At 33.5% G+C, this 21264-nt stretch overlaps 2 protein-coding genes across 2 annotated transcripts; both read left to right on the top strand.

Moving 5' to 3' along the window:
* Positions 1-8406, top strand: LOC142230510 (tektin-3). Its single transcript, XM_075301152.1, has 7 exons — positions 1-435; positions 2977-3060; positions 3126-3394; positions 3464-3839; positions 3904-4115; positions 7637-7945; positions 8010-8406. The coding sequence occupies exons 1-7, from the start codon at positions 328-330 to the stop codon at positions 8236-8238; spliced, it is 1587 nt and encodes a 528-aa protein (XP_075157267.1). The 5' UTR covers positions 1-327; the 3' UTR covers positions 8239-8406.
* Positions 8407-9455: 1049 nt separating this feature from the next.
* GCS2alpha (glucosidase 2 subunit alpha) lies at positions 9456-21010 on the top strand. Its single transcript, XM_075300602.1, has 7 exons — positions 9456-9532; positions 11156-11290; positions 11410-11551; positions 11615-11709; positions 14546-15049; positions 15106-16594; positions 20414-21010. Exons 2-7 carry the CDS (start codon positions 11190-11192, stop codon positions 20840-20842), a joined length of 2760 nt encoding a protein of 919 aa, XP_075156717.1. The 5' UTR covers positions 9456-9532; positions 11156-11189; the 3' UTR covers positions 20843-21010.
* The last annotated feature ends 254 nt before the right edge of the window (positions 21011-21264 follow it).

Raw genomic sequence — 21264 nt, 5'->3', positions numbered from 1 at the left:
GGGCAAATCAATAATTTTTTTGTTGTCTGTGGGGGACGTCCGACGTCTCCCCAGCAACATAACTAGCGTGATAAATAAATAATTTTAGAGCAAGTAGCATGCACATAAATTCCATCACTTGTTAAATTCTATTGATATTAGCAAAGCCTTCGTCCTTACAATAATGAATAACAAACCGTTGCCATGTGATATGCTAAAATATACATTTAGTAAATACAATGCAAAGAATTGTAGAGGATAATTCAATTCCATTACACTTGAATTAACTTCAGTTCAAAACGAAACACGGTGAAGAGAACATCATCATATTTAAAGTGAATTATACCAATGATCTGTTGGCAAAATGAGGATAGATTTCTTCAACAACGTTATCCTCCAGTGTATCCTAAAACTGAAACCTTAAAAGATTTATTATTAAAATCAAGTGTACCCATAGTGAGTGTCTAGGAAGAAAAAAAAAACAAAACAAACGAAAATAACAGAAAGGAAAACTAATGTAGAAATATTCGAGAAAAAAATATTACATAAATCCACAAAAAAAAACTTTAATTTACCGAAGCTGAAAAAACGGAAATCAATAATCCTGCAATAGCTGCTCCACTATGAAATACTTCAAAGAAGTCTATATAGAAAATCGTTTATTCGATCATCGTTTGGTTAAGGATGATTTAGTGGACCAATGGCCTACGGAAAAAGGCAATCAATATGTGGAACGCAAGGATTATAGAAATTTAATGGAGTCATATGTATTCATTCATCTTCTCAATCATGCTCATAATTCACCAATCCAAGCACAGTAGTTTCGTAGTTAAAGTTTGTTACTTTTTGTTTAATATAATATTTTTTATTTATATTTATATAATTTTACACATATAATCACGAACAAAATAAAATTTGACCGGACCCAAGCTTGTAAGCCCTTCGAATGGATATGAATTATAAGACTCTACTGAAATCTATGCTGGATGTAAAATCTATGCTGGATGCAAGAGAATTCAAATTCATAACCCCTTTTTTGCTAAATCCTATTGAAGAGAAACCCACCGAATGTGTATCACAAAGAGATATCACAGAGTGTAGAAAACATTACGAGGTTTGGATTTTCATGCCTATCGGAATACAGGTTCCAAAGGTGAAATCATGATTGGGTTTTATACAAAGTGGAAAGACATGGACCATATCTTTCTTAATCCCGGTACACACCTCCTGAAATTTTTTTGTTATTGAAAATGTCGATAAAAACTCACAAGGAATTTCGTTCACATAAGAAATACGGAGAGAACATTTAAAAATCGATCACATAACTTCAACAACATTTCCGTTACACATAAGAATTGGTATATTTGCTATCGACAATTTCATTGTTATCAATAAAGATATATAATAAATTGTATTATCGGCATTTTAGCTATTGGTCTTGTGGCAGAAATTCTTATTCCCATACTCAAAATAATTTACAAATATTGTCAAAGAAATTTGTATGGTACAATTTTGAATATACGATTTAGAATGTTTTGCTATCGAAATAATAAATTACGATGTTATCGACTATTTACATTCTCTCAAAAGGAAAATATAGTAAACCAGCGTCATTGACATGTAACTGAAATTTGGCATATTGGACTCGAAGTCCGGTATGCAAATTACACTAGAGCCGATAATACAGTTACATATGTTTTCTTATACCACTCGTAAACCCAGCAGTTTTTGCGAAAATTCCCCACCACACAAAAAAAGATTTGAGGAAGTTTGCGGTAAGGGCCGAGCCGATAACGCAGTTTAATACGTTTTCGTAGGCTACTCTTAAACACAGCAGTTTTTGCAAAAATTCCCTACGACACAAAAAAGATTTGAAGAAGTTTGCGGTATGGACCGCGAGTTTACCACACATAATGACGGAAATTTGTTTTGGTATTAATAAAATTGTAAAAGTCGATAATAACGGCTTCAACGACGTGCAAGATTTGCATACACGGTTGGAACAGTTGGTAGAATTCTACAAAAATAGATAGATTTTGTACTATTTGGTAGATTGGAACAATTCTTGGCGAACTTTAATTATTCTTGGAGGTACTTTAATTACTTTTCTATAACATCTATTCTTGACCAACTTCTGCACGTAGAAATCAGGATGATACAAACAACCCAAATTTGATTAAACTCTTCGAAATTGGTTTTCTGTTTAAATTTATTTCTTATCGGAGCGTACTGTAAACAATCGATAAAAACGCTATATGGAATTTTTAGCAATTATAGGAATGCATTTTTTATGGGTGGCGGGAATTTCGTTAGAGGTGAATACCGGCCCTTATTTGGTACTTTTTTAATTTTCTTAGATTATTCCATACTCGAGTGGCAAACGTAGTTGCATATTCGCCTCAAAGACCGTTATGCACATTTCACAAGATCCGAGACATATTTCACATATGTCTTTAATTCGCTCATATATAACACATATGAAAACTGCCCGGTATGTACCTCTGCATACCGGACTTAAGTATGTACCGCTGGCGGAATTTTCGTTGGCGTGTTAATAGTACAGTTTTGCCATGTTCTTCTAATGGAATACAATGTAAACAATCGATAATAATGCATGGCGAAGTTTTCGTTACCAAATATAGCAAATGCACTTATTATGGGTCATAACGGGTATATGCACATTTTAGGCCATGCGATTCTCATGTAATGTTGGCAAGAATTTGGCAAACGTTATGTTGCTAGCGAACTTAGCCAGAGAATTTTTTATTCCTGAGACCATGAAGTGACTATCAATTTTTTTCCGATGTAATCAAAATACCTTATATTGTAGTAAGCACCCTAGCATTTTATCACTTTATTTTCACATTTCAAAATATTTTGTTTCAAACATCATTTTTTATTTGAAATATTATACACAATTGAATTCGTATCGAAATTATTATTTTAAATAAAATGACAACAAATTTCGAAGAAACGGTAATGTATTCTCAATTACAGCCATGGAGTACGGCCGGGGCACCGCCATGCATGGAACCAGTATCTGGGCCATCTGTTCCTCCGCGGGTGGGAACGTCTTATCAGGTAAGATATCTTAGAAGCTTCTAACAATAAACGCATATAAAAGTCATATACAATAATGTTTACAGAACGCCCACCCCCATCTTTGGCGCCCAACTCTAAGCTATGAAATGATTGAGGTTAAAAATCTGGCCGAACATCCGGTTACCAATCAATTGGTGAAGCCAACATTTGCTCCAGCTCATATGTCAACTGAACCTCTAACGTTTCCAAATTTGGTAACTGGTTTCCATCGAAATCCTCAACATGCAGCCAGGGCGGCTTTATATACTCGTTATACGCCAGCAGAATGGGCCAATAACAATCTCACAAAATATGCGGAATCCAACATAAATCGGTATACATTGGCGGGAGAGGATAAAGGGATTAAAAACTAGAATATCTTTTTCTTCTTCTTTACTTGTAGTAATCAATCGGAACGTTTAAGAAATGATGCCGTTCGCCTTATGCGTGAAACTGATGAGAAAACTGCCCAAGGTCAACGTGATGCTGGTCGTCGTTTAGGTGAACGTATTACGGATGTTACTTTTTGGCGTAATGAACTTAATACGGAAATGGAAAAATTGGTCAGTGAATCCTCGGCATTTACGGAATTGAAACGTAAATGTGCCAAAGCCATGATGGACTTGGAGGCACCCTTGCATATAGCCCAAGAATGTTTATATCATCGAGAAGGTCGTGCTGGTGTTGAGAAGGTGCATGACTGTGTGGAAAAGGCCTTACTTTTGGAGATTGATAATTTAAGAAATTCTCGTGACAAACTCAAGGAATTACATGAAAGGGTACATGGAAGCAAAAATATTTATTTTGTAATTTGTTTGTATATTTTGTATTTTTTTTTGTCAGATTACAAACCAGGCTCATGATTGTAGAGCTGCTCAACATCTTCTAGAAGAAGATGTTTCGGGGAAAGATTCTACATTGGGTATAGATTCAGTGTGCCATCAATTGAATAATTTTAGTCGTGGTTTAGCTTACTATGGTGGTATAGAAAAATATGATCCTACTGTAAGTACACAGGAATCTTGGGCTGAAGCTAGTAGTCAACGTGTCAGCCGGTGAGTATAATTCAATAAAGTATTGAAAAAAAAAATCCCTTACAGACGGAATCCTGGAAACATTATTATCGATTTTTACCATAAAGCCTGGTATGTACCTCTTGCGGAAATTTCGTTTGAAATTCTTCCGAAAAATATTGTTGTAAGTCAATTAGCCGGTTTACCATGTATTTCTTATATCTCGGTATGCACCTCTAGCGAAAATTCCTATTCCTGGCAGGTAAAGCAGGTTTATCATTTATATCTTAAATTCCAGTAAGCGGTTCTTGTGCCGATAGAACAGTTTTGAAATGCATTTCATGCAAAATAAAGGTCGATAATAACACCTCACTGAATTTCCGGTGGCAAAACACAAATGTATTTCTTATGCGCTATATAGACTATCAGTTATTCCGGACGACAGTGCTCGTGTCGAACATATCCCATATATTGTGCACATTATAAGTTAAGTCCGAAGGCATAATCGATACTGCTGCATATTTATGGGATCGATAACACATTTACCGATTATTTAGTCATCGCCGACAAGTCGTATCGATCCAACATACTGTAAGATTCTTTACAAACACCGACATTCCGTCCGGAATAACTGATAGTCTGTAAAGCGCATTATGGGTAGAATTTCGTTAGAAGTCCATTCCGGCCGTAAGCCTATTGCCAATAATACAGTTTTGTCATGTGTTTCTTATAAAAGCAAAATGTAAACAAATGATAATAACGCAAATTGACAATATTTTTTATGGTTAGAAGAATTTTTCGCTAAATGTGCTCACCACGGAGAAATTTTAAACAATCGGTAACATCGTCCCAACGAATATTTTGCTGCCGTAAATACCTTTACATTTCGCTAGACTGCTTATTGGAGCAAAATGTGAATAATCGATAACACCTCGCGTTTGTTTCATACCCTTGTATAGCTACTCTTTTATATAATAGCCCAATTATCAATAACAACTCCCTGGGAATTTTTCCCTCTTCCCTGTTCCCCTATTCTAAACAAAATCTCCCTGGGGAATTTTTCTTTATTCCCTTTTCCCTTATTCTAAACCAACTTCAAAAATGGGAAATTTTTCCCTTGGGGAAAAATTGGTATTACAAATGACAATAAAAACGGAAAAACGATGAAATTTTTTGGGAATAATTCCCCCAAAAATATCAAGGGAGTTGTAACCAAAATGCATCATTTCTCTGTAATTTCCAGTCAAAATCCTTAAATTAAAATTGATCTGTACATATTTTAAAAATTCTTTTATATAGAAAATAAAGGTTTTACATTTAAACTATAATATCCCTTCCTGTTTTAATGTAGGTGCTTGTTTCTTAAAGGAGCAGACTGTCCATTACATCTCTTTTAAAGATAACATGTTCTCTTTTTGTGTTCGTATCTTTTTGTTCACTCTCTTTTTTTGGTGCCGTATTTTTATGTCCAACAGTGCTCTTTATGTACTCTATTTCAAAAAAAATTCCAGATTAATGGAATTTTATTTATTTAGTAGGAATTCGCCACAATTGTTCGCCACTAATTGTTTACTGGGTTAAATCTGTTGACAAATTAAAGGCAGGAACACAATTGCGACGTTTCGATGTACGGCGTAAAAATTAGAAATAGATGTAAATGAACGTACGACGTAAATACGACAATACGTTGTCGTCGTCAATTTATTTTGTTTATTTGTTAAGAAAATGTGATTCTTTTTGTTTTTTATTGTTTTATTATATATTTATTTCGTTGTTTCTATCATTAGAAACTATTATTATTTTTATTTTAACATCAATAAAATTATTAATTATTTAATAAAGAATTTTTTATTGTAAACTCTTTTTTAGTTAAAATGTTCTCTTTTTTTAAAGCGAAAGTTCTCTTTTGAAAATTATTCATATGGAAACCCTATAAAGGAGCAATAATGCGAACATGTGTTCCGCGTGGCGTAAAAATCTGAAGAAATTTACTAGTTTTCTTCTTCCGTTTTGATGAAATACATCGAATTCGGGCATAAATATGTTTATGACATCTTTATGAACTTTGTTCAGGCTACTCTGGGCCATAGATATGTCTCGAACTTTTCCTACGCGTAGCACCTAATCTTACTAGTGGAGATTACATCCAACAGGTACTTGAAGGCTGGATTATTTACCCTATAATATTGTATCACAATGGACTGAATGGTCTAAGTGAGTCCGAATCAAATCGGGCTGCCAGTTTAACCCTATAAATCCCATGGACTAAGTAACAACCTCTTCATGTACAAGTATGTAGTTACAACGTTTCAGGCAACTCAAGTGGGTTAATGGCATCGCGTAGCTTTCTCCCTTCTATCCTTTAGACCTTGTTACGTTGATACGCCTCTCCTCAGCTACTACCATAAACACGGCACTAAACATTTTTGACGTATTTCGCGTTTAACTCAAATTTTACATCAATTTAATACAATTTCATTTCAAAATTTTAATATTAAATATTTATTAAATAAAACAGTTGAAGTAAAACAGCTGACTTCGAATACTCTGAATTATTTCTCCCATGTTATTCCCTTCCCCTACTGTTTAGAATAGGAGGATTTTATTCCCAGGGAAAATGAATTCCCAGGGAACACATTGCCTAGGGAATATTCAGAATTGGGCTAATTTATTTAAAACTGCATTGCTTTACCAAAAATTTTATGAGTAATTTATCTAATGCGCTTTACAAATTATCAGTTATTGCGGACGGAAGGTCGGTGGTTGTAAAGAATCTTACAGTGTGTCAGATCGACACGACTTGTCGGCGATGACTAAATAATCGGTAAATGTGTTATCGATCCCATCAACATGCAGCAGTATCAATTATGCCTTCTGACTTAACTGATAATGTGCAATATATGCGATATGTTCGACACGAGCACTGTCGTCCGGAATAACTGATAGTCTGTAATGCGCTTTATAGACTATCAGTTATTCCGGACGACAGTGCTCGTGTCGAACATATCCTATATATTGTGCACATTATAAGTTAAGTCCGAAGGCATAATCGATACTGCTGCATGTTTATGGGATCGATAACACTTTTACCGATTATTTAGTCGTCGCCAACAAATTGTATCGATCCGACACACTGTAAGATTCTTTACAAACACCGACATTCCGTCCGGAATAACTGATAGTCTGCAAAGCGTATAAAAGGCATAAGGGACGTGTCTGAAAACATGAACATGATTAAAATCGAGAGCGTTATTAACATCTTAACATCCAAGGCGTCACTGAAATTGTAAATGAATTCAATTCGTAAGCGCTTAATGTCGGGAGCGGGATTATTTTCGTGAGTCACGACAATTTCGTGTCACGTACACACCTCTAATATGTATCTTGTCTCTTGTCAAAATTATTGTTATCACAGTTTTACCGGCTATTTCTTATGGGAGCAAAATGTAATCGGTAACTTTGTCTAGTCGACAATGTCGCTAGCAAAAGTTAACAACACTATTCTTTCCTTAAATGCGCATACGTGGCTTCACGCAACATATCCATTTTACATTTCATTTTAGATCTCAAGCTGAAAGAGCAAAACTTTCACAGTTACGAAGTGATTCTGACACTATGGTAAATGCAATAGCACAATCTGTATGGGATCATTGGAGTAATACGAATAACGCTTTCGATCGACGATCACAGGAAATGGCAGAATCGAAAAATAAAATTCAATTGCATTTACATAAAACTCAACAGGAGTTATTCGATTTGGAGAAACACATATTCCTTTTGCAAAAAGCCATACAAGACAAATCGAATCCACTTAAAGTGGCCCAAACTAGAATGGAAGCTCGTACACATCGCACAGGCGTAGAATTGTGCAAGTAAGTATTACCGACAAATGTCTTGGAATAACAAATCAGTTAATAACGTCTTTTTATATTAAAGGGATTATGCTCAACTTCGATTAACTCAGGAAGTGCAAGATCTGAAGGATACAGTCAATAATTTACATCACAAGCTCCAAGAAGCCGAAGCTCAACATCAAAGTCTTTTAAAAACACGAGCAAGTTTGGAAAGTGATTTACGTAATAAAGTTAATGCTTTGTTCATTGATCGTGAGAAATGCATGGGTCTGAGACGTTCTTTCCCCGTGAACAACATGATTAAATATTAGATGCAATGACAAAAAAAATTAAGTAAATTTGTAATCGTGTGCATTTCACTTACATGTTTAAATTTATGGTAAAAAATCCTACGACTTTGAGAATCGTGTATGAAAAAACATTAGTCTCCAGTAAATGTATTTTTTATAAATAAATTATTTGGATTGATTCAATTGGAATTTTGATTATCCCAGTGCCATTGGCATGTGCAGCTGTAGGGACATTTCAGCTACCATTATGTAATATAAGGGTGTATTACCTACCGAATATTGGGAATCGTTGTTATCGATTGTGGTAGTGTATTTCTACATTATACTCCTTATAAAGACCGGTATGCTGTTCTACCGAAATCTCTGCTACCCATAAGAAATAAATAGGCACTTATGCTAGCGAACATTTCAGTAGGACGATGTTACCGATTGTTTACCAGTACTTATTCAAAAGCGACACAACTTCGAAACAACGCAAAATGAAACGACGCAAACCGAGGTCTAGGTGTATATAGCAATGCGTTTCTTGTGGGTAGAGGAAATTTCAGCTGGAGATGCATACCGGCCTTAACCCATAAGCAGTGCCTAGGCGTAATCTTCGTTAGGACGATGCTACCGACTGTTTAGATTTTTACCCGTAATGCGTCTTACAGATTATAAGGTTTTCCGGATGGAATGTCTGTATTTGTAAAGAATCTTACAGTGTGTCCAATCGATACGACTTGTCGGCGATGACTAAATAATCGGTAAATGTGTTATCGATCCCATAAACATGCAGCAGTATCGATTATGCCTTCGGACTTAACTTATAATTGTGTACATTACACATTTGGGTATGTTCGACACGAGCACTGTCTGTAAAGCGCATAAGTGATAAATCTACACATTTTTTGTAATGCAAATTGACTGATTTAGACGGTTATTCTTGTTTTCCAAAAAGAAATTGAATCACTTGACTGCGCAATTGAGTGGAATGACTGCGCACTGCAAATAAACAAAACCATGGTGAATTGTCAAGGTATGTCTCTATTTTAATTGGTCTATGATTTTATACTGCTTTTACGAATTTTAGCTCCTACCCACCTTAATATAAGAAAACGCTCCTATTAAATAACTCTGCTTTATCGATATTATTCATATTTGGCCAACATATCTGTTATTACACCACTGTCATCTAATGATTGTTTACTTTAACAACCCTGTTGTCTTTCTGCAGAGTCTGTCAAAATTCACACAAAGAAGAATTAGTTGGGTAAGTAAAGCAGTAAAGCCGGCAAAATTATCAACCAATTTTCCAAGGAAATATTTTTTCATCGTAAGTTTTGTGGAAAAATCCCACGTTCTTAATTGCTCATTAAATATATGCAATTAGTTTAGCAGTGGGATAATGTGATTATGCAAAATAATACCTTGCTGTCTCCTTTGGCATCGCCAAAGTTACAGAAGAAGAAATTAAGACACAAATATGACTAAATGTATACTATGTTTAAAATATATAAGAAAATATCTCTAGTTTCATATCGGTGTCATCTTATCCATAGAATTTTCAAGAAAATAATGTATTTTTTCCATTTATGGAAAGCGTTCGTAAGATTGGGGAGTGACGTGTACTAGGAGTTAATTGTTAAAGTCATGTTTTCAAGGGGTAACTTTTTTGTTGTAGTTTTGTTTTTATATTTTCTCATTTCCTCTGTGGCGGGAGAAAGTCTTATCAGTCACCGATAACGGTCCATCTATTTAATAAAATGAGTATGTACCTCAATGGTGGTGATAAATAGATCGCAGCCACCGTTGGCCGGTGTTTCCATCACGGCCGTACACACAAAATGCCATGAGTTCTATGTCTGACCCCGAACATTTAGCAGTGGCTAAAAACCTTTACTAATTGCTGTTTGCACTTCCTGTCCTGTGTCTACATTAATACTATTGAGGCCTGCCCTGAATGTTGGTTGGAAGCCAGTATGAACGGTATTTATTGTAAAGATAGATTGTGAAGGTACAAGTTGGGATTGCTGCTGTTAAAATAGACTAGAAATCATTACATTAATCGCTTGTGAATGTATTACCACCCATCATTCTGGGGCACTTCCACTTTATTGCAAAGTTCTCTCAATAGAGCAATGCTAAATCTCTTCCATAAAGCTACCGAAAACCTCAATCTATGTGTGTTCAACGTTCCAACGCCTCAACCATCATTCCATTGAGTATTTTACGAATAAAAGAGGAAGGCATAAGGCTTGCCTGGCGTGTCTCCAGTGTGGTCGGCAGTCGTGAGAAGCCCAAGAATTCGACAAAACTTGACCTGGGGGAAATACCCTTGAAATACTTGAAGTGTCTGAGCTTGATGTTGATTATTTGCCATATATGCCAATTTATTTCAATGATTTTTTAGCCTTTCCAAAAATTGTAAAGGCTCCCTGAAAAATGCTCCATATGGAGAATGCCCAGAAAACAAAAATTAAAAATTACTCAATAAATTTATACAAAATTGGTAGATTTTTCATTATGAAAAACAACCCAACAAATTTGGGGAATACTGTATTGGGCAATTTTCATATGAAGGCTCCGCTCCGCCAGTATTTAAAAAATTCCCAATAATTAGATTTTGATTTGGGGATTTTTTCGGCTACATTGAATCCTTAATGAATAGAATATGGATAATGATTATCCCCAATTGTATACAGGCTGGAGAGGACGGATCTGTGCTATCATTTTTAAGATCTGATCGAATATTTCCATTTTGATAGCTTCAATTTAAAATCGATAATGTATTGCTTTCCCCGAATTCTTTGCTATAAGTTTATACGTGGTAGTATGTATACCCCGCCAGACATGACTTTTGACTTTGTTTAGTTTTGGGCATATGCTATATTCCCCTTCATAAATTCCCGTTGAAATAAAAACACTAATTATCAATTCATTTTCATTTTGTTTGCAGTGACGCCAAACGGAAAATCTGTGTATAATAGACAATGCGTTTGGCAATATTTTTATTAATATTTTGCATATTCGAATATGCTCTTGGAGTGGATCCAACAAATTTTAAAACATGTGAACAGAGCAGTTTTTGCAGGTAATATGATTGATTGATTTGTTTGCTTGCACATAATAAACACACACTACTGGTGATATGAGTAATTGTCTTGATTTGTATCCTACTCAAGTGCTTATATTATTAATATAACTTTATAGGCGATGCCGCAAGCTACAACCTGGAAATTCTAAATTTGCCTTGGTTCCTGGTTCAATGAACACATATTCTAATTCAATAACTGCCGATTTAATTAATAAGGACACAAAACATTTGTATGTATTGAAATTGGAGGCATTAGTGGTAAGTAATGTAAATTTGGTTAAATAAAATTGAATAATATATGTTGGATTTTTACTATTGCAGAATAATAAATTTCGTCTTTTAATTGATGAAAAAACTCCATTAAAACCAAGATACAAAGTTGAACATGTTTTGATTGGAGAACCCCAGACTGAAACGTAAGTGAAACTATAAATTATTTTATCTAAAATCTTGGGTTCATTCCAAGATTAGAATGAAAATTTCGTTTTTTAGATTTTATTCAAAAAATGTAGTATTTGTTCCTTTTTTAAAATTTGAATGATTTAATTTTTGTAGTTTAAACTCCAAGTCTATTACATATTAGATTTATTAAATTTTTAGATTTTTAAGACAGTCGATTTCGGTACTGGACTGATATACTATAAGTTATATTTAGGATATCTTTTGGGTCTTGAAAATATTATATTCAAATTTATAGGCGAACCGGCTAAATACGGCGGTGTCTAAACATGTTCAAAAAGTTGAATATGACCGGTCAAATTCGATTTGACATTTTGATCATTTTTTTCAGATTTGCTTGGAATACATCGTGTAAAGAAAATGTACCGACCAGAAATATTTTTGGAGCTCAAATATATACTGTTCAACTCAGAATCACTTCCTGAGTCGATCTAGCCCTTGGTGTCAGTCCATCCGTCTATCTTTCAATGCATTTGTTGGTCACAAGATTCCGGTTACAATTATTAACCGATTTTGTCTTTGGCGCAAAGACAAGCGCTACGCTCACAGCTTTTAACCATATTAGCGATACTATAGCGAAATATCAGACACATACCCATATTTCTCTCGCATATTACCCAAATCAAAATTTATATTATATTAAATTTTTATACCCTTCACCACTACTGTGGTACAGGGTATAATAAGTTTGTGCATTTGTATGTAACGCCAAGAAGGAAAAGTCTGGGACCCATCGTTTAGTATACCGATCGTCTTAGAATTAATTTCTGAGTCGATTTAGCACAGAGTTTTACAATGGCTCAAAGACAATCGCTATTGAAAAAATCGGTTCAGATTTAGATATAGCTGCCATATATGTTTATCACCGGTCTAGTCATAATTGACGTATTTATCAACGTATTTCGGCCAGCCAAATATTTTGGGGCTTTAGTAGGATATGCATAATATCAGCCAAATCGGTTCAGATTTAGATATAGCTCCCATATATATCTTTCGTCCGATTTGAACTTATGTGGCATCAAAAGCCTGAGTTTTGCCCTGATTTGCTTCAAATTTTGCATAAGGAGTACATTTAATAGTATCATTAAGTGTACCAAATTTGGTTCAGATTTAGATATAGCTCCCATATATATTTTTTGTCCGATTTGAACTTATATGGCCTCAAAAGCCAGTGTTTTGTCCTGACGTGCTTCAAATTTTGCACAAGGAGTACGTTTAAAAGTATAATTCAGTGTGCTAAATTTGGTTAAAATCAGTTCAGATTTAGATATAGCTCCCATATATATTTTTCGTCCGATTTGAACTTATATGGCCTCAAAAGCCAGAGTTTTGCCCTTATTTGCTTCAAATTTTGCACAAGGAGTACATTTAATAGTATCATTAAGTGTACCAAATTTCGTTGAAATCGGTTCCGATTTAGATATAGCTCTCATATATATTTTTTTTCCGATTTTCACTTATATGACCTCAAAAGCCAGAGTTTTGTCCTGATTTGCTTCAAATTTTGCACAAGGAGTACATTTAATAGTATTGTTAATTGTGCTAAATTTGGTTGAAATCGGTTCAGATTTGGATATAGCTCCCGTATATACCTTTCGTCCGATTATTCTCCCATTTATGTTTTTTGCTGAGATAGCAGGATTATTATTCTAACTATGCATGTCAAATTTGGTCAAAATCGGTTCATATTTAGATATAGCTCCCATATATGTACGCCAGAGTAGGGGAAATATGGTAGAATGTTTCATATTTTAGACCCATTTTAAAGGGGAGTTTCCTCCAATTGATTCGATAATTTCCACATAGAATACATTTAATATTCTATTCAATTGTGTCATCTTGATCTTATATGGCCAAAATACCCACATTTGACACAAAATTCTGTTATGATTTCCCCATATCGTAGTCATATCCTACACACTGTAATGCCTAACTTTCCATAGAATGGTCGAATTTTCAATAAACCTCCGACTTGTGGAAATATCGCCCGAATTGCCCAAATAATATATCACAACCCACAATTGACCACATATCTTGGCGATATTTAACCAATATCCTTGTAAAATCGCCACTGCTGAATAGCAAAAATTGTAAATATTACTCAAATTGTCATATATCTCGAATACATATGTATCGCCCGATAAATCATAAATGCTATTTTGTACAATTGCATCAAAATTGCTCTAGCTTTATATTTCCCATATTTTTTTACTAACATTGTGTTTCATCCCAGGGTATTAGCCGATTTAATTTTTAATTCTAGCGATTTTGTAGAAGTACAAAAAATTGTCTCCAAATCGTTTCAGATATAAATCAGATATGGTAACACAAATTTTGGTCTACATAATGGTGAAGGGTATAATATAGTCGGCCCCGCCCGACTTTAGACTTTACTTACTTTTTATAATGCGATTTGTATGTGTTACCAAATTGGATTTGAAAATTTTGAGGTATATCAGCTCAGGTTAAGATAAAACACACACAAAAATGTACACTCCTAAATTTTCTTAAATACGGACATAGAGGTGAGAAGCATCAGTCACATCATCTGGGATTTAGGTTTCTCTTCTAAATTTATTTTAATAATTCCGCTGATCTCTCGATTTAATTTGATTGATCTGGAAAGCTAATTTTTGTCTAGTGTGACCATAACCTAAGATTTGGCACTCTTTAGTCGGAACTGATGTTCACATTTGCCTTCATATTTTGGTCGGGCCATATAATTGCTACATTATATCTGGATTTTTTTAATTCAGCTAATTCACTTATATTTGTTCTTCTACTCTCTTTCAGTTTGACTGTAGAAAAAGAAGATAGAACAGAAATCGTCTTGTCATCTGGTTCTAACAAAGCCGTCATTGTTGCTGATCCATTCCGTGTTGATTTTTATGAAAATAATGTTTTGGTTGTTTCTGCAAATGCCAAAGGTCTAATGAACTTCGAGCATATACGCAACAAACCCCAATCGAATCCTGATGGAAGTCAAAATGATCAAGAAGGAGGAGAAGCAGCTAATGTTGAACCTCAGACACCCGAAGATAGTGACCCAGGGGCTTGGGAAGAAAACTTTAAATCTCACCATGATTCCAAACCCTATGGACCAGAAGCTATAGCTTTGGATTTCTCTTTCCCCGAAGCTGAGGTATTGTTTGGTATACCAGAACATGCCGATACATTCATATTGAAATCAACATCGGGGACAGATCCTTATCGTCTATATAATTTGGATGTGTTTGAATATATTATTGATAGTAAAATGGCTTTATATGGATCCGTTCCGGTCCTCTATGGTCATGGGTAAGTATTTTTATTGGGAACAATCTCCAATTTTTAATATGAGTTTGTTTTTATAGACCTCAACGTACTGCCGGTGTTTATTGGCAAAATGCTGCCGAAACCTGGGTTGATATTTATTTGACCGAACAAAATGTGGTATCCTCTATAGTAAAATTGGTTTCTGGTTCGAACAAAGTGGATCCACCAGCTGCTCATTTTATGTCAGAATCGGGTATCATAGATGCTTTCATTTTGTTGGGCCCCAAGCCAATTGATGCATTCAAACAATATACCTCACTAACTGGAGTGGCTGGTTTGCCTCAAATGTTTACTCTGGCCTATCATCAATGCCGTTGGAATTACAATGATGCCAAAGATGTGGAGACAGTTTCGACTAAATTCGATGAATATGATATTCCCATGGATATTATGTGGTTGGATATTGAATATACTGATGGCAAGAAATATTTCACTTGGGACCAATTTAAATTTCCCGATCCATTGAGTATGATTAAAAATTTGACTGATGTCGGTCGTCATTTGGTCATAATTATTGATCCTCATATTAAACGTGACAGTGGCTATTTCTTCCACAACGATTGTACCGATAAAGGCTATTATGTAAAGACGCGTGATGGCAAGGATTATGAAGGTTGGTGTTGGCCAGGATCGGCCAGTTATCCAGACTTCTTCCGTCAAGATGTTAGAGATTACTATGCTAACCAATATCTTTTGTCCAATTTCAAAACTGTCACCAATGATGTTATGTTTTGGAATGATATGAATGAGCCTTCAGTATTCAATGGCCCAGAGGTTACTATGCCCAAAGATATTGTACACTTTGGTGACTGGGAACATCGTGATGTTCATAATTTATATGGTCATATGCATATTATGGGAACTTTTGAGGGTATCTTGAAACGTGATCCCAATCAGAGACCCTTCATCTTGACTAGAGCCCACTTTGCGGGATCTCAACGGTATGCTGCAATTTGGACTGGAGATAATATGGCCGATTGGGGTCATCTACAACATTCGATTAAAATGTGTCTCTCCGAAGCTGTAGCTGGTTTTTCTTTCTGTGGCGCCGATGTTGGTGGTTTCTTTGGTAATCCTGATCATGAGTTATTCGAGAGATGGTATCAAACAGGAGCTTTCCTTCCATTCTTCCGTTCTCATGCTCACATCGACACAAAGAGACGTGAACCATGGTTGTATCCAGAGAAAACTCGTTTGATTATTCGTGATGCTATTCGTAAAAGATACTCGTATTTGCCTTTGTGGTATACTATGTTCTATGAGCATGAAATGGATGGTAGCCCAGTTATTCGTCCTTTACTCACCCACTATCCCAAGGATAAAGAAGCTTTTACTATTGATAATCAATTATTGTTGCAAGATCGTATTTTGGTTAGACCTGTCATGCAGCAGGGTGTTAGTAAAGTGGATGTGTACTTCCCTGCCTTAGATGAAAAGAGGACTATTGGTGATCTTTGGTATGATGTAGATACGTTCCAGAAGTACGATCGTGTTGGAAAGGAGACTGTGCAAGTCAATGAGTATAAGGTAAGTGAAATTGTGTAGCATATCGAGCCTAAAAAATGTCCATAGATTTGGTAGCTCAAGTGACAATGGACTGAATAGTCTAAGTGAGCCTGAAACTTAATCGGGCTGCTTAATCGGTATACCCTGGCTCAAGTGAATAGCTGTAGTTGACTAAATTTTTACGTTTTTTTTATTTTCGGCACAATATTCTCTGGTTTATGAAAAGAATATGGGTTTTAATATCGAGAAAAATCGGTGCTTCACCAATAAAAAATGTTAGCTTTTTATAGCCTTCATCACTACTGTGGTACAGGGTAAACATATTTGTGCATTTGTACGTAACGCCAAGAAGGAACAGTCTGAGATCCGTCGTTTAGTATACCGATTGTCTTAGAATTAAATGCTGATTCGATTTAGGGATGCCAGTCTGTCTGTCTGACCTATCTGTTCATGTATTTTATGGGCAAAGTACAGCTCGCAGTTTATCATTAAATCATCCTCAAATAGAGTCTTACTTCGGCTCAAACACAATATCTCGGAAAAAATCGGTACAGATTTAAAGATAAAAACACAATATATATTTGTAACTGGTCTGGTGGTCATAAGTGGCATATTCCAGTGTTTTGTGAGTGTCTTAAAAATATCAGCTAAGTCGGTTCTGATTTATATATAGATCCAATATCTATCATTCGCCCGATATGCACTCACGGCTGCCATATATGCACTCTCGCCTGCCACTGTAGAATTCTACCAAAAATGGTAATGTTTTACTGTTTAGTAATTCTATAGAAATAAAATTTTGCCGAAATTTTCTATAGAAATAAAATTTTGACAAAATTTTCTATAGAAATAAAATTTTGACAAAATTTTCTATAGAAATAAAATTTTGACAAAATTTTCTATAGAAATAAAATTTTGACAAAATTTTCTATAAAAATAACATTTTGACAAAATTTTCTATAGAAATAAAATTTTGACAAATCTTCTATAGAAATAAAATTTTGACAAATCTTCTATAGAAATAAAATTTTGACAAAATTTTCTGTAGAAATACAATTTTGACAAAATTTTCTATAGAAAAAAAATTTTGACAAAATTTTCTATAGAAATAAAATTTTGACAAAATTTTCTATAGAAATACAATTTTGACAAAATTTTCTATAGAAATACAATTTTGACCAAATTTTCTATAGAAATAAAATTTTGACGAAATTTTCTATAGAAATAACATTTTGACGAAATTTTCTATAGAAATAACATTTTGACAAAATTTTCTATAGAAATAAAATTTTGACAAAATTTTCTATAGAAATAAAATCTTGACAAAATTTTCTATAGAAATACAATTTTGTCAAAATTTTCTATAGAAATAAAATTTTGACAAATCTTCTATAGAAATAAAATTTTGACAAATCTTCTATAGAAATAAAATGTTGACAAAATTTTCTATAGAAATAAAATTTTGACAGAATTTTCTATAGAAATAAAATTTTGACAAAATTTTCTATAGAAATAAAATTTTGACAAATCTTCTATAGAAATAAAATTTTGACAAAATTTTCTGTAGAAATACAATTTTCTATAGAAATAAAATTTTTACAAAATTTTCTATAAAAATAAAATTTTGACAATTTTTTTATGGAAATAAAATTTTGACAAAATTTTCTATAGAAATAAAATTTTTGACAAAATTTTCTATAGAAATAAAATTGTGGCAAAATTTTCTGTAGAAATAAAATTTTGACAAATCTTCTATAGAAATAAAATTTTGACAAAATTTTCTATAGAAATACAATTTTGACAAAATTTTCTATAGAAATACAATTTTGACCAAATTTTCTATAGAAATAAAATTTTGACAAAATTTTCTATAGAAATAAAATTTTGACAAATCTGTTTTGTTTTGTTATTGTTGGTTTTGTTCTTTAAGCATTGTTGTTGTTTTTTATTTCAGCTTAAAACCATACATTGACTAAACTACAAGAGTAGCTTAACCAACAGAGGAAAAGAATGTTTGTCAAATTTATTTGGGCAAAGCCCTATAGACTGCAAGATGGTTGGATGGACGCACGTTTCGGAATTACCACATTCCTCATCAGCATCCTCTACTTGCAGCAAAACTATCAACCAATTATCAGAATAAATTCAGGCAGTTTATTAAACCCAACAAAAACCACACTTGAACCCTCCGAAAAAAGGTTTTACATTGATAGCCGGCTTTTGCCGAAATAAATTCGAAACAAACATATCTCTTTTCCTATGCCACTGTCAAATCATCGATTTGAATTCACATGGCTGGGTTTATTTTGAGCGTGCCTCCTCTTCTTTTTCCATTTGTTTTGTTTTGTTATTGTTGGTTTTGTTCTTTAAGCATTGTTGTTGTTTTTTATTTCAGCTTAAAACCATACATTGACTAAACTACAAGAGTAGCTTAACCAACAGAGGAAAAGAATGTTTGTCAAATTTATTTGGGCAAAGCCCTATAGACTGCAAGATGGTTGGATGGACGCACGTTTCGGAATTACCACATTCCTCATCAGCATCCTCTACTTGCAGCAAAACTATCAACCAATTATCAGACAAATCTTCTATAGAAATAAAATTTTGACAAAATTTTCTGTAGAAATACAATTTCGACAAAATTTTCTATAGAAATAAAATTTTGACATTTTTTATAAAATAACATTTTGTCAAAATCTTTTATAGAAATAAAATTTTGACGAAATTTTCTATAGAAATAACATTTTGACGAAATTTTCTATAGAAATAACATTTTGATAAAATTTTCTATAGAAATAAAATTTTGTCAAAATTTTCTATAGAAATAAAATGTTGATATCATTTTTTAGTTTTGTGAACAATTTTCTTCTAATTTTGGTAGATCAATTTGGACTCGAGTGGTAACCGTGTATCCACTTCTATGGCCCCAGGGATCAGAGTTTTATATGGATATGTTTAAAATTGTGCACAAAAGGTACATATCGTTAGTATCGTTAAGTGTGCCAAATTTGAAATTGGATCTGATTAGATATACATATAATTTTTTCGGATACAATATCGAAATTAATTGATTTACCTAATTTTTTTATTGAAATGTCTTCAATCACGAAAATAATAGTATCAATCACAATTTTAATTGGATATCAAAAAAGACTTGGTTACAATTTTAATGTTTCTAGTTGATTCTATCAGAAATTTGATTGGTGTTGATTGCAAAACTCGATTATTTTTTTTTTAATTAGTCACTAATTTAATCACTTTCTTAACTGACTTACGGCCATTTTCATGTAGATTCGTTAGGCTTTAACTCCCTGTTAACAGGAAGTAAATTGCAAATATCTTCTCTCCCGTTAACTTTTACTGAAAAAAATTTCAGCAAGATGATATATATGTCCATAGTACGGTTTAAAATTCATGAAAATGGTGGTTAGTGTTTTTAGTTTGATTTAAAGATTGATTGTTTCAAATAAATTTTAAAAATTTTCCATAGTATTTGAAACTTGATTAAAAAGTTAATTATATCAATTATAAGATTGTCGGCCCTGCCTGACTTTAGACTTTCCTTACTTGATTCTAACGATGAACACTATAACGTTCATTTTCTGGTCCGAATTTAAAACCTATACATTTTACGAATTATTCTTCGATAGATCATATTTATTAAAGTACATAAATATAACAGTAGACCTCGATTGCTATTTTCAGCAGATTTTTCTATGTGTTACATGCACACACATATTACATATTTTATAGATAAGAAAATGATAGTAATATTTAATCATTAGTTAATATTAATATTTTAAATTGTAAAAATGCCCATATTTATCTTCTCACTTGCAGATACCAGTCTACCAACGCGGTGGATCTATTGTACCCAAAAAAGAACGTATTCGTCGTGCATCACCCTTAATGAAGAACGATCCATATACATTGGTTGTATGTGTAGATCGCCATGGTAAAGCTGAAGGTACCCTCTATTTAGACGATGAAAAATCCTACGATTATCGTCAAGGCAAATTCATCTATGTCAACTATAGCTTTGATGGCACTAAATTGAGCAATACATTTATCAAACCACCCAATTACGATAGCAAAGCATGGATTGAACGTGTTGTAATTGCTGGTCTAGAACGTCAACCAAAATCGGCGACTATTGTCATAAATGGCATCACTGAGAAACTGGATGTAATGCCACATGAAAAAGCCTATGTCATACGTAAACCTGGTGTGGCTATATCAAAAGATTTTGAAATTAAACTCAACTATTAGATTGAAATTATGATAAAGTAAATGCTATAGAATATAGGTCACATTGTGCTGAATGGCAAACAAATGCAGCTTGTTTTAAACGGGCGTATGAATGGACTGGGGAATCTCCTTGATTCCCATTGTCTTAAAGAGAACTAAATAAAAACTATTACGATTTTTATAAAGACATTTCATCTTGTTCTTTTTTCCTTGCTCTATTCCAAATTTTAGATATTTTCTTTATTTTTTCTTTTAACCATTAAAAGTATGTATGTTATGTAATTGTGATTTTTAAAATATATTTATTTTTTCATGATTTTTAAAACAACACGATCACATTTTTGGGAATGTAAGAACAAACAAATAATAAAACCAATTCTCGAATTTATATGAGAAAGTAACAAGTGTCTAATGCATGTCTTTCAATTTTTGGCGCCAAATTT

This window comes from Haematobia irritans, chromosome 3 (assembly GCF_050003625.1).
Source record: "Haematobia irritans isolate KBUSLIRL chromosome 3, ASM5000362v1, whole genome shotgun sequence".
In the NCBI taxonomy this organism is placed as follows: domain Eukaryota; kingdom Metazoa; phylum Arthropoda; class Insecta; order Diptera; family Muscidae; genus Haematobia; species Haematobia irritans.
The sequence above is the reverse complement of the archived record's forward strand: the minus strand, read 5'-3'. Positions and strand labels throughout refer to the sequence as shown.